Source organism: Gobius niger (assembly GCF_951799975.1).
Source record: "Gobius niger genome assembly, chromosome: 1".
In the NCBI taxonomy this organism is placed as follows: Eukaryota; Metazoa; Chordata; class Actinopteri; order Gobiiformes; family Gobiidae; genus Gobius; species Gobius niger.
The window spans coordinates 33,767,158-33,784,678 of record NC_136852.1 but is presented as its reverse complement, the minus strand read 5'-3'; the positions used below and the strand labels follow the sequence as shown (position 1 = coordinate 33,784,678).

The 17,521-nt window shown below is 44.0% G+C and overlaps 1 protein-coding gene across 1 annotated transcript; it reads left to right on the top strand.

Annotated features, from left to right (window-relative positions):
• Nucleotides 1-935: 935 nt before the first annotated feature.
• LOC306965588 (uncharacterized protein) lies at nucleotides 936-14,635 on the top strand. The gene is made up of 6 exons (XM_079560074.1): nucleotides 936-1,139; nucleotides 2,941-3,117; nucleotides 4,470-4,564; nucleotides 4,933-5,080; nucleotides 10,219-10,341; nucleotides 13,999-14,635. Exons 2-6 carry the CDS (start codon nucleotides 2,985-2,987, stop codon nucleotides 14,439-14,441), a joined length of 942 nt encoding a protein of 313 aa, XP_079416200.1. The 5' UTR covers nucleotides 936-1,139; nucleotides 2,941-2,984; the 3' UTR covers nucleotides 14,442-14,635.
• The last annotated feature ends 2,886 nt before the right edge of the window (nucleotides 14,636-17,521 follow it).

Here is a 17,521-nt window from a genome sequence, read left to right as displayed (position 1 = left end):
TGAGCAGTGTATTTATATATATGGTAAAAACCTATCTTTGTGATATTCTTAATGTGTGGAATAAACGGCAGCTCAGAGTCAAAGATCACACCCAGGTTCTTCACCTGTGAGGAAGGATTCATAGACGTGACTGTAGTTTGGGTAAAAGTCTCTCTCTCTGGGCCTCAGGACCGATGATTAACATTTCAGTTTTGTCCTGGTTAAGCTGGAGAAAGTTTTCTGCCATCCAGAATTTGATTCTAAAATGTGCATCCATTGGCCTGGTGTCATCAGGAGACATGGAGATGTATAACTGTGTATCATCAGCATAGTGTATTGGTTTGTGCTTTTTAAACGTTTAATTTTACCACGACATAAAAGCACTGGAACACAATGCACTCGTACTTTCCACTTCACAACTGGAAGGATCAACATTACCAGAGCACATGAGGCAGCATATTCTTGGCACAGATGAGTTTTAAGGTCCACTGTCCAACCCCAAACCCTCAAGCATTCAAGAATGAGTGTTTTTTTGAAAAACATTTTTAGCATTTAATTCATGTTTTTGAATATTTAATCTTTTCTTGTCTTTCTTTTTTTTTTTTTCATTTATTTATTCATTTGAGCAGAAAAAGTATGCCAACATTTACAGAAAGAAAAAATACAAAACAAGACTTATACTTAGGCTATAGTATATAGTTATAGTAGTTTCTGTCTTTCTTTCTTTCTTTCTTGTCTTTCTTTCTTTTTTTTTTTTTTTACCCAATTTGACCAGCATTTACCCAGGAAAAACTCACAGAGATTGTGATTCCTTTAAGTTAGAGCCAATCGTTTAGTCTGTTTCACAGGAACACACTGAAAGGCCTTTTCTTTGGAGTGGGGGTTTTCTGCCTGGAAACGAAGGGGGGCGCTGCGCCAAAGGAAAAGCAAATGTAAAAAAAAGGGAAAAGGAGAAGGAGTCTGCGCAGTGAAGAGGAGAAAAACAAGAGTCTGCGCTGTGCAGTTGGTGATCGGAAGTTCGGTGTGCATCGACAAAGGGGCAGCGGTGAGCGGCGGACCGGAGGATTGTTCCGTGCATTCCCCTCCGCGCTGCGACTGTGCGGACCAGGGCCATCCACGGAGCGCGCAGAGAGAACCGGGGCACGGAACCGCAAAGCACTGTGGGTACATGGCTTCTTCATGGTGATTACTGGTTGTTTAGCGTCTCCAAGTGCAGCCACACGCGCCGCTAAAGCCTGGCCGCAGCCCGTGGGTCGGTCCGGACTCTGGAGAGGAAGGCCGGGGCGCAGGTCCTTCTGGTTCCGCTGGTCCTGCTGGGCACTGACGCGCGGTCACGGTGCACATGTGGGCGGGGCTTGAGCTCGTGGGCTACAGTGATTCCCAACCTTGAGCTCAGGACCCCGACTTGGCCCCCCATCTTTACAGTGGGCCCCCAAAGTTTCTTAACTTGGCCGATAGTTAATGCACTGTATTATGTCTCTAACGGGCCAGACATGATACATTTAATACATGTGTTTTCTACTGATCCCTAAACTCAGCTGCACCGTTTGGGTTAAGATTGTTCTCAGTCATTGCTATTGCACTTTAGTTTAGTTTATTTGTTGAGCAGTAAACATTCTGCTCAAGAGGAGTGGGCCGAAGCAATGCTTCTGAGCGCCCACCCCCGAAATCATTACAATCATATCACAATTACAAAGTACATAGTACAAGGAACCTCGGAACACACATCCTATAGCAATTACATCATCAATCATACAATCAGCATCATATTTGGATTTGCATCATTGGCTAAAGAGAAGCTGTTACACTTTAATGTGTTTTTTTAACACCGCACTTACAAGGCACTGTTGAAAATGTTCAAATAATTAGCAGAAAGGAAACACAACTACAACAACGGTCTGGTTTGACGTACGATGTCTAGTACAAAGAAAGTAACAAAAGGCGATCATTAATACATTTCTTTCAGATGGTTACCAATGCCAAACATTGTTAACATTACCCAAAGTCATTAGTTTGATGTTAAAAGGCACATTAATATTGTCCATGATCCTGCTACTTCCTCAGTATAGTATTACTTTGGGTACAATTATTTTGATTATTGTTATTTTTATATACAGTATATACAATGTATTATGTAAGCCCTTCATAGTCTATGAAAAATCCAGGGTGTCGAGGGGCCAGTTGCTAAACTAATGTAACAATCACATACTTTTCTACACAATTCAAGCCCATGGAGCTGCAGACACATGACCAGCCTGACCTGCCTGAAGTCTCTGAAGTCTGGATTCAATCTGAATTCAATGCTGCCCTAAAAACACTTGACTTTCACCACAGTATTGTGGTTGGGCTGTGAATTCTGTTGTGTCAGATTTTTCCTCTCCCAAGCAGAGTGTGGGATGAGAGTTACAGTTTTGAATATGTTTCTATATCAGTCTGTAATGGTATCTATCCTGCTGTTTCTAATTTAGTTCCATTTTGCCTGGCATTTTAAAGTCTGGTCTATTTAAATGAATTAATAAGTATTATATTATTTATATAAATAATATAAATATTGCAAATCGAGGTATTGTTCAATAAAAACAGATAAACAAGACATTTTGGGTTCAATATTTATCGTCAGTTCTTTATTTGCATTTAATCCCCATCTTTCTGACGTTATACTTTATTTTTTAGCCATAAGTAGGTTGTGTTTTAGTGTATTTCATGTTTATTGTGAGATATTGTAGGAGAAAGTACTTTTTAGGGCGGGGTACCGAAAAAGTTTAGGTATTGAAAAAAATGTAAGTATTGATATCGAATACAGGTACTGGAGAAAAAAAAGTTAAAAAAAAAGTATTCTATCTTTGTTGCTGTTGGTCCAGAGGCAGGAGATGACTTAGACCCCCTTCGGAGTTGGTTTCTGTGGCATTCTGTGGTCTTGGATAAAGCTTCCGTGTGTAAGTCTGAGGGCTGTGTGTCCAGGTCGGCGCTGGGCTGTGGAGGTTCTGCAGAGGAGCCTCCTCAGGATGGACACAGCGGAGTCGGAGTTCCCTCCTGTGGACGGAACGCTGCAGGGGAACAAGGCCAAACCCCGCTTCTCCCCCACCGAGCTCAAGATCCTGCTGGAGGCCATCAAGAGGAACCGTTACATCCTGCTGCGTGAGTCCTGCTGCGTCATCTCCGAGGGCGCCGGAAACACACCAGTATTTAAGTTGTCGACATTATAGTGGTCGTTTCTTTGAGTGAGTCAATTATTACTTTTTATGCTGAAAACCTTTAATGCCTTTATCTTCCATCCCGGTGGCCTCTATGCCCCCAGGATCTGTTTTATTTCAGGTTTTTTAGGGTTTCTGATAGGTCTGCTGGATGTAACCATGAAGACGGTTCCATCAGCAGTGAAAACCTATCAGAAACCAACCAACAATTGGACCAGACCCTAGAGGCCTCAGTTATGGAAAGAAAAGGCGCTAAGCTAGCCACTCTTAAAGCCGCCGGGTCACTGTAAGGTCAAACAAGCACTAATATGAACTTTTTTAAAGTCAAGGTTTAACTATATTAAAGTAGAAGAGTCTGATGACTCTTTGATGAAGAATATTTCACAAAGCGTTTCTTCTTCTTGTGTTATTTCAATTACATTTTGATCGAGGGCATTGGTTCTCTACATTTTTTGTCCCACGCATAAACTTCATTACGTTTATTGTGTTCATTGTGTCTACTCGTTAAACATGTAAAGGTACAAAGATTTCGACATTTCTAACCCTAGTGTCCGACAAAATGAACCCTAAAAGTGTCCCATGTACCCCTTGAAGCATTAATTCATACTCTGAGTACTCTCCGACTCAAGGATCCTGCAAAAACAGATGAAATAAAATTACTTCATATCGGCATCAAACCCAAAAACCACATCAGTCGGGCCCTAATACATGGCCTATACATGTTCTTTCCCTTCGTATTGAGTGATCTGGTGATATTATGTCTGATCGGTTATTTCATAAAATGACATTTTGGCCCCTGCAGCAGTGGTTTTAGTTTATTTCTTTATGTGATCCGATCATAATTTCTGTCCCAGCCTTGCTTTAGTTGATGTTAGCATTAGCATTCTGCAGCTAGCTTTAGCACACTGATGCAAACCGCAGCATTTTGCGTGGTGATCAAAAGCACAATTGCAGAGTTTAAAAACTAGCTCCAGGTTCTGAGCATCAAAATGAGCTGCAGCGCGTCCATGTTCACTGAGGTGTGGTCAGAGAAACTTGGGTTTAACAGGCTTTTTTCAGACCGGTTTTCTCTGTGATGTTACTCAGTCCGCTTGAGGCCTAAGAGGGGACTCTATCACTTCAGGTCCCGGAGATATCGGCGTTCATCAGCATTAGTATGGCCGACAGCCGATATCAAAAAATTCCCAAATATCGGCCCGATCGAAAACGGTCTGTGCCTTTTCACTAATGCGATCCGTCTGAAGCTGTGGATCCCGAATGTCTCTGGGCCGCACTGACCCTGATGTGTGTCCACAGGGAAGTTTAACGATGGCGTTTCTGCCGAGTCCAAGAAGAACACGTGGTGCGAGATCACGGCGCAGATCAACAGTCTGGGGGAGAACCAGAGGGAGGTAGGGATATCTCAACTGGATAAAAACACGCTTCATAACCGGAGTACTGCATGCTCTCGGCAGCTGCACTGAGCAATGAGCAGCCAGGTAAATATTTGTGTTTTAGACATGGTTTAGGTGTGAAATTTATATTATTATTTTTTTATTCAAGACATTTTCACGAGCAGAAATGGTAAGAAAAGGCTTTAACTGTAAATATGCTCTAATATAGCTTACCTACTTTGTGTGGTTAAAGACAAAGGGATAAGAACTCAAATAGAAAATAGAATTGTAGTACAATAACCTGGACCCATCATACCCATTATGGCCGCGCTCGTGAGTCCTGGGTCAGTGGGGCTAAGTCTTGTTTCCACACTGGTCATGCACAGGTGAGGCAGATCATGAAGAAGTGGGCTGACCTGAAGTTCGATGCCAAGCGCCGTATGAGGGGACCCAACAAAAAGAACTTTCGGCGGAAGAACCTGGGTCCCATCGAGAAAGCCGTCCATAAACTGCTCACCATCAGCCCCAAAGGAGGTGAGCTGTCTGCCCCTGGACTACACACTCCCGATCAAGAGTTTACGGCCACTTGAAAAATGGCAAAAGAAAAAAAAAACACGTTTTGCATGGCTGGATCTCAACAAGGTTCCAAGTAGAACTTCGATATGCAACAAGAAGAAAAGGGAGTCAGACAAAAAATGTTTGATTGAAAATAGCATTTAAACTGAAATAGTCAGTGTTTGCAGCTGGTCAAAGGTCTAAAGGAACAGGCCACCGTTTTTCCATACTGAGATATGTTCTTAGACGAGATGATTATGTTTAAGTTTAAGTTATTCTTTATTATACCATGGTCTGGGTGAATACTCGATTCTGATTGGCTGGTGGGTGCTAGCAAGCGTGCATTATTTTCATATAACCGCACACGTAGTCCGGTGGCTAAATCACTGGGATATCACTCCGCTGTGGTGGGCATCGCCATCAGGGTTGCCAGGTCCACGGTTTAACCGCGGAATTGGCCGTTTTTTAAAGCCATTCCGCGGGTGAATAAAACTGTCCGTGGTTTTGTGCCTTGCTGTAATTAATGTTGCAGCGTTATCCCGCTTATTATACGGCCATTTGCCAACTGAACACACACAACATAAACGTCATACACTTTTATGAAGGTCGAAAGGTTTATTTTATGACTTCTGCTGCAAATAGTTCCAAAAGTTTGCACGTTTTGGCTAGGTTAGTAGCAGCAAGGCTAGTAGCTAGCCAAGCTACTTAGCTGAAGGTGCAGTTGGAGGAATGGTGGTGAATCTCTGGGTAAGTTGAAAGTCGGACTCACGTTAACTTCACGAGTGATTCCCCCGACTTCTCTCTCAGTGACGGGACAGAGAGAGTGTCCGCTACTACGTACATGCGGAGTGATGTGAAAGACCTGTATTACAAGCATGAATTCCGTCAGCGGTCATTATTTTTTGATAGAGGACCTCTGAGAAAAATAATGAACGTAGAACGTTGGAAAATCCCATTGAAATCAATGGAGCGTTCTACTTACGTTGTGAAGAGCCGTATAATAAACAGTTATAATGCACTTTGTGGAGTAACACCACTCCACTGCACGTCGTGCATTATAACTGTCTAATGCACGGCTTCTCGTTGTTTAATCCTTACTTGATCTCTGAAGAGAAATTTGTTCTCAGGAGCAGTGAGCTGCCAGCATTGGCTGCCAGCTCAGGGACCCATCTCCACACAGACACGAGGAGAACATGCAAACTCCACTCAGACACGAGGAGAACATGCAAACTCCACACAGACACGAGGAGAACATGCAAACTCCACTCAGACACGAGGAGAACATGCAAACTCCACACAGACACGAGGAGAACATGCAAACTCCACACAGACACGAGGAGAACATGCAAACTCCACTCAGACACGAGGAGAACATGCAAACTCCACACAGACACGAGGAGAACATGCAAACTCCACTCAGACACGAGGAGAACATGCAAACTCCACACAGACACGAGGAGAACATGCAAACTCCACTCAGACACGAGGAGAACATGCAAACTCCACACAGACACGAGGAGAACATGCAAACTCCACTCAGACACGAGGAGAACATGCAAACTCCACACAGACACGAGGAGAACATGCAAACTCCACACAGACACGAGGAGAACATGCAAACTCCACTCAGACACGAGGAGAACATGCAAACTCCACACAGACACGAGGAGAACATGCAAACTCCACTCAGACACGAGGAGAACATGCAAACTCCACACAGACACGAGGAGAACATGCAAACTCCACACAGACACGAGGAGAACATGCAAACTCCACTCAGACACGAGGAGAACATGCAAACTCCACTCAGACACGAGGAGAACATGCAAACTCCACACAGACACGAGGAGAACATGCAAACTCCACACAGACACGAGGAGAACATGCAAACTCCACACAAACACGAGGAGAACATGCAAACTCCACTCAGACACGAGGAGAACATGCAAACTCCACTCAGACACGAGGAGAACATGCAAACTCCACTCAGACACGAGGAGAACATGCAAACTCCACTCAGACACGAGGAGAACATGCAAACTCCACTCAGACACGAGGAGAACATGCAAACTCCACACAGTAAGGCCCCGTCCGGCTTCGAGCTGTGAGGCACGAGCGCTAACCACTGGGACACCGTGCTGTCATGCGTGCCTGTCTGGTCTTTTATGCGTGTGCTCAGTGATGCAAAGATGTTGTTAGCATTTAGCCTCTCCTCCTCTCCTCTATGGGGCCAAACGGGGGTGAAGTTAGAAGTGACCAAGTTCTTCCACATTTATTTTTTTAATTTTTTTATTTAAATACAGTTACAGTGCCTCTCGAAAGTATTCATACACCTTGAACTTTTGCACATTTTGTCATGTTTACAACCCTAAACATAAAGATTTTATTTAGAATTTTACTGACAGTTCACACACAAGTAACAGACAACTGTGAAGTGAAAGCAAAATGATACATGATTCTGTTATTTTAAAAAAATAGAAAAGTGAAAAGTGGTGTGTGCATAAGTATTCATACAGCATTTTCTGAGTGCTTTAAATTGCCTTTAAAACATTCCTAATGACTGCAGAATGTTCACTCCTTGGCCTAACCATTAAATAGAGGTCACCTGTGTGTAATCTACTCTCAGTATAATTTCAGCTGTTCTGTTAGGGCCTCAGAGCTGTGGTCGGAGTGTATTGGTCACTAAACAACATCATGAAGGTCAAGGAGCACCAGAGAGGTCAGGGATAAAGCTGTGGAGAAGTTTAAAGCAGCCTTAAGTTATACAAAGATTTCCCAAGATTTAAACATCTCCCGGAGCAACTGTTCAATCCATCATTCAGAAATGGAAAGAGTAAAGCACCACTGCAAACTTACCAAGACACGGCCGCCCACCTAAACTAACAGACCCAACAAGGAGAGCACTGGTAAGGAACACAACCAAGTGCCCCAAGATAACTCTGGAGGAGCTGTGAAGTCCTGCCGCTGAGCTGGGGGAATCTGTACATGGGACAACTATAAGTCGTATTCTTCACAGATCTGGCCTTCATGGACGAGTGGAAGAAGAAAGCCATTATTGAAAGGAGGCCATAAGAAATCCCGTTTGAAGTTTGCTAGAAGTCATATGGAGGACACAGCTCCATGTGGAAGAAGGAGCTTTGGTCAGATGAGACAAACATTTAACTTTTTGGCCCAAATGCAAAACGTTATGTATGGAGCAAACCTAACACTGCTCATCGTCCTGAGTGCACCATCCCCAGTGTCAAATATGGGGGGGAGCATCATGCTGTGGGGCTGCTTTTCCTCAGCGGGGACTGGGGAGATTGTAGGAATAGTGTGGAAGATGGATGGAGCCAAATACAGGGACATTTTGGAGGAAAACCTGCTGGAGTCACAAGAGAACTGAGGCTGGGGCGGAGATTCACCTTCAGCAGGACAATGACCCTAAACACAAAGCTAAATCTATAAAAGCAAACATATTAATGTGTTAGAATGGCTCAGTCAAAGTCCTGACCTAAATCCTATTGAAAATCTGTGGAAAGACCTGAAAACTGCTGTTCACAAACGCTCTCCTTCTAATGTGACAGAGCTGGAGTTGTTTTGTAAAGAGGAATGGGCTAAAATATCAGTCTCTACATGTGCTAATCTTGTAGAGTCAAACCCTAAGACTTTCTGCTGTTATTGCTGTAAAAGGGGGTTCACAAAGTATTCATTCATCTGTATGAATACTTATGCAAGCCCCACTTTTCACTTTTCTATTTAAAAAAAAAAAACACAATCATGTATCATTTTACTTTCACTTCACACTTGTGTGTGAACTTTCAGTAAAAAAATTCAAAATAAAATCTTTATGTTTAGGGTTGTAAACATGACAAAATGTGCAAAGGTTCAAGGTGTATTTATACTTTCGAGAGGCACTGTACATGAGTAGTTACAGGATCCAAGTATAGTCACACAAAATTAAACATGTCGATTTTTAGGTGGATTAAAAGGGTACTATATTATAAGGCGTAATAACACCGTAGGAGCACTTCGACGTCTGCGCAGTAATATCTTCACTCCTAAAGAGTTCTGAAGATATTACTGCTCGGATGTCGAAGTGCTCCTACGGTGTTATTACGCCTTACAATATAGAGGCTAAATGCATCTCATCAACATGTCTAAGCTAATGTAAGAACATAAATCAGGATGGAAAAATAGTTGATCGCAAAAAAATAGCTGATGTCAAAGGCAAGAAAATAATAATAATTTTTTGAGGGTGTTTTGAGGGTGCGGCTCGCCATCGCTGCTGAGGTGAGACGCAGACATTTTTTGTCTCACTCCTATTTTTTCTTGTTGCATATTGAACCTTGTTCAGATCTAACCATGTAAAACGTGATTTTTCAAGTGGTCTTCAGTAATTCAAAGAGTTTATTTAGTTGCTGTTACTTTGGCAGAAGATTAGGGATTGGAACTGTTACATTTTTTCAATAGAGTACTTAAACGATAATTCATGTACAAATCCGATACCATACTTTACCTTTAACAATACCTATACTAAAATATTAAGTCACCCAGAGCCATAACAATAATGTAATGTCATTTATCCCATAAAACACAAATTCTTTTAAATTTGTATCAGTTATTTGAGCTGAAATAAGGAAGTCAGAACTTGGTCCCTAAAGATATTATATTTTTTTCGGTGCTGCTTTAGTAATACCCATAATAGCCATAAATCATATTAAAGCAGAGATATTATGATTTTCAAAACGTGCTGTAGCACAGTCTTACATTGTGTCGGTTTGATAAGGTTGTATTGATCTGAAAACGACTTGCCCCCCATCAAAACGAACTCTGCTGCCTCCTCCTCTGTGGATGTAGGCGTTGTTGAACATCTGGACATTTTAGTCAGTTTTAGTTTTAGTTTCAGTCACACTACTTTACCTTCATTTGAGTCGCTCAGAATATTACTTTGACTAAACTGATGACAGAATATTTTAGCTGACGAAATGATCACGGTGTCAGAAGGAACTTTTCAGTCCCACTTCTTGATCCCATTGTTTGCATCAATGACGACCTGCTCCCCCTGCTGCCCCTGCCCCCCCTGCCCCCCCTGCTCCCCCTGCCCCTGTGTGACGGGCTGATGTGCATGTGCTCAGACGGAGAGAGTGATATCGACCTGGACGAAGACGCACAGTTCTCCAGGATCAGCTTTCCCAAGACCTACTCCTACAGCGACTCCTTCACCCGGGACCTCTCCACCAAGGCCGAGAGGAGCGACGGTAAGGGCGAATCATCCCCAAACTCCCTGCAGCTGTCCCTCGTCCTAACTAGTGCAGGTGCAGACCATTGGTTAAAGCTCGGAGACTATTCTTTCACATGAGGTATGGGAATCCACAAGCAATAAAGGAAGACTATGTTCTCAGTTAAGGCGGCAGCTAACGATTATTTTTCTATAGATTATTCTATAGATTATTTCTTCGATTAATCTATAGATTATTTTTTCGATTAAAATGAAGAAAAAAACATTGATGTTTCCAAATGGCATGGCTTTTATTTATTTATTTACTACTAGTCTATTTTCCCCAATTTTTAAAATGGAAAATGGCAAATGGGCCCATTCTCTCACTTCTGGCCCTGACCCACAGTTTGGGAACCGCTGATTTAAAACTAACTGAAACCTGCACCTGACGGTTATTTCTGTCTGACCACTGAGAATTAGCCTGTGAGTCGCCCAACTCGTTATAGACTGTGCACATTCAGAGAACCAGAGTTACTGTAAGTTACTGTGCTCGTGTGGATTCAGCTCCTGTTTGAGACAAAAAGGCCACGGACACGGCTTTACTCTCGTCTATCCATCAGACTACTGTCCTGATTCTCCGCTAGACACAACAAGAAGAGAGTTTAAATGAGTGTGTCCGGGTCCGCGCAGAGAAAACATGAGAGCTGCGCCCGGGACACGGGTGACATGATGCAGCCGTGCAGCAGCCGAGCATGAGGTGAAACGAGCACCGGGAGACAGACGGCCGAGTGTGGGACACGAGCGGAGAAGTAGCCTACTCGCGTGTTGGGAGAGAGTTGGAAGGCGGTCGGTCTCTCCTGCTCATTCTCTTCAGCAGACTGCTCCGTTTTGGTTTTATATGCGGCAAAGTAGGCGGAGAGTGACTGAGCGCTGTCAGGGCCTGTCCCCGTAACAACGCGTTGATTAATCAGTGAAACAACACCGTAGTTTGACTAAGATGCGGGGCCCTTGCAGCCGCGGGTGTTTTCGTTTCACATGTTCGTTCATAGCCGTTGTGCTGTAGCCTGGCTAACGTAAGTTGGAAATGATTGGAGCGCACACAGCAGTCTGGCGTTAGCCAGGTTAGTTGTGCTGCTGTGATGCCATTTCCGCTCGACACAGTGTGCAAACATTATTAGGCCGTTTCTGGAAATACTCCCACACTTTTGACGACTTTTGGCGTGCTTTTTCCCCCTCGCTCGCAGCGTCTGCATTACGCGCAGCCATGCTGGAAGTGAAATGTAAACAAGCGATGCGTCGACGCACAAAAAATGGCGTCGACGTATTTACGTAATCGATTACGTCGACATGGTCGACGCGTCGTTGCAGCCTTATTCTCAGCCAATCAGACTCCTCCCAGAGAAGCACCTCCTGTCTCAGTCTGCTTTATGATGCTTCTGTTCTGTGTTTCTTAAAATAGTACTGGGGATTAGTGATGCGGGGGTCCCGCATTTGGAGCAGGTTCTAACCCCGCACCGCAACGTTGTTCTCTTAACAACCCGCACCCACAACCATTCAAAATGACGCGTTACAAATATGAACTGTATGAACTGTCACACACAGTTGCACATACGGTGGAAAATAGGAGACATTAGCTCCACAAAAGTGCTCCCTGGATCACAAGCTGCAAACCGCTGCTTGTTTTATGAAAATCCGCCGCATATTTACGACAAAAACCTGCTGTAAAGACGACGGAATAAGTTTAAGTGAATTCAATGAAAGCACGTACGGCGGCATAAGAGTGCCATTTTTTGACATTTTTTGACAATTACAGTGAAAGGCAAGAGTGCAGATAAAATACTTTCAGTTGTCATATGCATGGGCAAAAGATTTGAACATTGTCAGAGTTCAGGCCTGTCTCATCCTCATGAAGACTGTTTTTTTCTGCATGAAGCTCAAACGCAGCTGCTGGAATACACGCGCTTTTTCCACTGCAGTTGTTCAAAGCTTTACCAGCTCTGTTACATTTCTGGATTATTACATTGTCTCCACTGGGAAAATGTTTCTTTGGATGTCAAGGAGAAGAACCATTTTCAAGTTTACAAGCGTCGGCACAAGGCGGGATCAGTCAGAGCCCGGCATTTTACCCACAGATGATGTAAAACAAGGACAGCGTAAAAATACACAGGTTGTGTTATGCCTTACACAGCCCCAAATGCAGAGCCGGTTCTTCCTATACGCAAACTACACAAGGTGCGTAGGGCCCTCTCAGCCGCAAGGGCCCCGCATCTCAGTCAAACTACGGTGTTGTTTCACTGATTAATCAACACGTTGTTACGGGGACAGGCTCTTCCTGCGCGCACTCACTCTCCGCCTACTTCGCCACATATAACACCAAAACGGAGTAGTCTGGTGAAGTGAATGAGCAGGAGAGACCGACTGCCTCCCCCTGTCTCTTCCAAAGCGCGAGTGCTTCTCCGCTCGTGTCCCGCTCGGCCGTCTGTCTCCCGGTGCTTCGCCTCATACTCGGCTCCTCCGCGGCTGCATCATGTCACCCATGTCCCGGGCGCAGCTCTCATGTTATCTCTGCGTGGACTCTGGGCTGCAGCTCTGGGCCTCACTCTCATTTAAACTCTCTTCTCATTGTGTCTGGTGAGTCTGGAGTATCAGGACAGTAGTTTGGCGTGTAGACGAGAGTAAAGCCGTGTCCGAGGCCATTTTGTTGAGTTGAATCCACAGGGTTCTCATGAGCACAGTTACTTACAGTAACTCTGGTTCTCTGAATGTGCACAGTCTAAAACGGGTTGGGCGACTCACAGAATAATTCTCAGTGGTGAGACAGAAACAACCGTCAGGAGCAGGTTTCAGTTACTTTTAAATCAGTGGTTCCCAATCTGTGGGTCAGGGACCAGAGGTGAGAGAATGGGACCAATTGCCATTTACTATTTTATGAAGGGAAATAGACTAGTAGTCCTAAATACCAGTCTCACAGTGGTTTAGTGGTTAGTGGTCCTCACACAGGGGGCGGGGCCTGAATTGAGGTCTGTAAGTTCTGCTTCTGCCCTGGAACAGTGGAACTGTTTTGACCATAAATGGATTCTCTCTTCGTCGAATAGCCATGGGACGCTACTGTAGGGCCCTCGTGTGGATTTTTGCTTAGGGCCCCAGAAGGGCCAGCACCGGCTCTGCCCAAATGTAAGGCACTGCTGCTCCAGAGCCTCCAGCGGTGAGGAAAACTATGGCAAAATGGTTCCATTTGAGGAATGTAATGTGCATTGAGAAGCGAGCAGCTCCAGAGACTTCTCATGATATAAACACGCTGAGCCTGTCTGTGACGTTACATGTCTCAGAAACCACTCCATCCATTCAAAACTCTCCTCATGAAACAGGCAGTGCTTTATTCATTATCATGTTTTCTTCATGTTTTACATTCATGGCGACTGGTTGTGCGTTAGTTTCTAGTTTGTTTGGTTTAGGAGAGACATTTTCACCTTGCTGCTGTGTTTTAAACGGAGACGTTTGCTTCAGAGCAGGTCTGAATCAATTCTGTGGCTTTTTCACCACAAATACATCTTTCTTGTTTTCCCATACCTCATTTGAAAGCTGTTAAAGCTATGATTGTGTCACGTTGTCAAGTTCTGAAATATTGTGAGTAGCTTCACTGTGTTCCAGAAGACGTTAGAGCAAATCTGAAGGATGAGTGATTCTGTCTCCCCAGTGGACTGGGACCTGGAGTCTCCAGACTACGGCCTGGACCTGGAGGAGGACGACGATGAGGACCATATGTCCCTGATAGAGTCGGACGAGTTCCTGAGGTCCAAACCTACGTACACGTACTCCCGGCAGGAGCGCAGCCCGCTCTGCCCCGCAGCCCCCGAGTCCTCTCAGCCGGTGGAGCCGCCCCCGCCCTCCTCTGCCCTGGCCAAGTGCCTGCAGCAGCAGCAGACCGGGCGGGTGCTCCTGGCCTCTGTGGCTCGCTCGGTTGAGTCGCTGGCCCACTCGCTCCAGCAGCTGAGGGAGCGGCAGCAGGAGTTCGTCCGCGAGTCGCTGCAGCTCCAAAGGCAGACAGTGGAGACGCTGAGGGACTTCTCCAGCACGGCACTCACCATGCTGCAGGGGGCGCCGCAGAACACCCCCAACATGCGCTATGTGTACAAGTAATCACGTGGTGAACGAAAAGACTGTTGTTTTTATGTCCCAGGATTTCAGATGGAGGGCAGGACTAGTATAACACTAAAACACTCATAGTCACTATACTACAGCAGTGGTTCCCAAAGAGGGGGTCGCGCGCACAGAGCAGGGGGTCCCAAGAGGATTTCGAGATATAAAGAAGACAAATACTGACTACTGACTTTAAAATAAGCCCTCCCCCCAACTTCCTAGGCCTCAGGGGGCCTTCTTTCAGACTTGTGCTTTTCATTTCTGAACCACCACTTACCCTTTTTATTCTGGAATCTGCTGTTGTTTGGCAACAGTACCTACTAAACATGAATGTCTTGAATAAATCAGCCCTATGGCCACATACAGCGCCCCCTGCTGTCGCAGTTCAACACTTGACATGGAGCATCACGATTAGATTAGAAATATATAGAGGTCGACCGACGAGGATTTTTCTATGATTGAAACCTTTACTATAATAATAAAGGTTTAACAATGGGCTATTTGAGAGATAAAATATTACTTCAAATATCGGCCTTTATTTCGACTCTCGGCCAGCTTCGTTCATGCTGGTGTTTGACCCAAAAACCCATACACGAAACAGCCTAGATTTGTGAAACAATGTAAACACATATTTGTAAACCAGATTTGAAATAATATCTACATTATGGATTTGTTTTTACAGTGGGGGGTGCTGTGCAGTGTTTAAGTAATGATGAAGTGAGAGTTTATTTGATTTAAATTGATAGAATAATACTTTTATCATGTTTGTCATTTCTGAACAAACTGTTGTGATGAAAGTAAAGCTGGAGGTGGAGGCCTCGGGCCTCGGGCCTCGGGCCTCGGGCCTCGGGCCTCGGGCCTCGGGCCTCGGGCCTCGGGCCTCGGGCCTCGGGCCTCGGGCCTCGGGCCTCGGGCCTGCCGCTGTCTAAGGGCAGCTCTTTGGTGATCACTGCTGTACAGTTTCTGTTTTACTGATCAAACTTTTGATTTGAATCTTTTAGCACAAGTAACCTCGGACTTACAGTACAATGCAAAAGCATGGGCACCCCTCTAACTTTTCAACATTTTGCCATGCTATGGACCATAAACATAAATATATTCAATTGAAATTTTATGTGAAAGACACACACTAAGTGACACACAATCATGAAGTGAAATGAAATTCATACATGATTCAGATTTTTTTTTTTAGAAATAAAAAGTGAAGTGTGTGATGTGCAAAAGTATAGGCACCTTTCCTTTTAGTGCAGCCAACAGGTGTGTTCTTGGACTTCATGATTCAGAAATCATCAGGCAACTTCTGAAGGCAACTGGCTGCACTTTAAGGAAAGGGGGCGTATACTATTGCACATCACACTTTTCACTTTTTTATTTATAAAAAAAAATCTAAATTATGTATAAATTTGATTTCACTACACAATTGTGTATCACTTAGTGTGTGTCTTTCACATACAATTTCAATTAAATATATTTATGTTTATGGTCCATAGTTTGGCAAAATGTCAAAGTTAAAGGGGTGCCCAAACTTTTGCATACCACTGTACCTCCCCCTCCTCAGATATAAGCTACTGTACTTGTACCTCTGCGTCAGATTCTTTGCTAAATGATGGGGGAAAGTTGGAGCAGCAGGTAAAGTTTCCTCTCTGATGTTACATGACTGAGTGGAGCGTTCCTAAACCAACACTTCATAGACTGCAGTTCAAGCTGGGTGACTGAGATCCTGCTTGAAGATGCTCCTGACGGGTTGAATGCGAGCGCCGGTGAAGATGGGTCAAATGTGGGGACAATAAAAAGACCCATTGCCTGATGTCACTTTTACTTGTAAATGTCAGCAACACTGTAAACTTGTAAGTAAATCTAAATATTTTAAAACGAGCCACCAGAGTGTGAGGCGTTTACGGTGAAGGGACTTCAAACCGAGCTGCAACTCTCGCCGCGGTGGAGAAAACCTGCGCTGACACAGGATGCGGTTCTTGGGCCCGACCGATATATCCAGCCGATATTTGGGTATTTTCAATATCGGCTGTCGGCCGATATCTCCGGAACCGAAAGTGATCTCGACTTTCCGTTTTGCACTGGAAAGACCTCAGTCGGTGCTTTTAAAATGAGCCCTTCCACAACCTCGGCCTCAGGGGGCGGAGAAACATCGCGGTGATAATTGGTCTCAGGTTTGGGCACCTATTTTATATATTTTATGTCTTGAGTATAATTTTGGAATCATAAGAGATTGAGACTTACTGTTTCTTGCTTTGGAATCTACTGATTTTTGTTTTTCAAATGAGCGGCCACTGAAGCACCTAACATGAATGGCCTGAATAAATGAGCCCTACAGCGCCCCCTGCTGTCGCAGTTTAACACTGACACGTTTACAAGCATCACACACAGGTTTATAGACCAGATATTTTCTTCAATCTGGCCAAAAATATCGTTGGTGCATATTGGCATTGGCCTTAGAAAAACCCACATGGGTCGCCCTGTATTAGATAATACATTTCTATGATTGAAACATTTACTATAATCATAAACTATATTTGACTATTTAAGAGATTAAAAGAAATAAATGACATCAGTATCAGACCCCAAAAATCCGTATTGGTTGGGCCCTAGACGGTTCACTTCTGTAAAAGGATTATCTGAAAATTCTACTAAAGTAAAAGTATTAGATGATCTTTAGATGAATTAAATGTTGTATCTAATGTTAAAACTATAGAAAGAGTTTAAGGGATGTTTCAGGATTGTTGACATAGGGCCTCATTTCCTAGTTATATATATATTTGGACACCACAGTGTGTTCGATGTATTTACCAGCAGTAACTCAGCAGCTAACAGAGTTATTCCACGGCTTTTTATTCAGTTTTTTTCAAATGTTTGTCAATGGAAATGAATGCTAACAGCTGCAAAGATGGCCAATCTCCATGGTAACTGTGGAATTTCTCGAATCTATTCATAATTCAGCATTTGTTAAGTGTCTATACCTTTTTGGACACATTCGCCCCAACAAAAGGTGTTTTACCAATACACAAGGCACAACGCAAGATTTTTGCAGCTTTCTGCCATACGGTTTTCAAGCAAGTCAAGAT

Excerpts from the sequence above, each read along its gene's own strand:
- LOC306965588 (XM_079560074.1), top strand. The coding sequence starts at position 2,985 with ATGGACACAGCGGAGTCGGAGTTCCCTCCTGTGGACGGAACGCTGCAG. Across the intron at positions 3,118-4,469 it reads GAACCGTTACATCCTGCTGC|GGAAGTTTAACGATGGCGTT; the intron begins GTGAGTCCTGCT and ends GTGTGTCCACAG. Across the intron at positions 10,342-13,998 it reads CAAGGCCGAGAGGAGCGACG|TGGACTGGGACCTGGAGTCT; the intron begins GTAAGGGCGAAT and ends CTGTCTCCCCAG.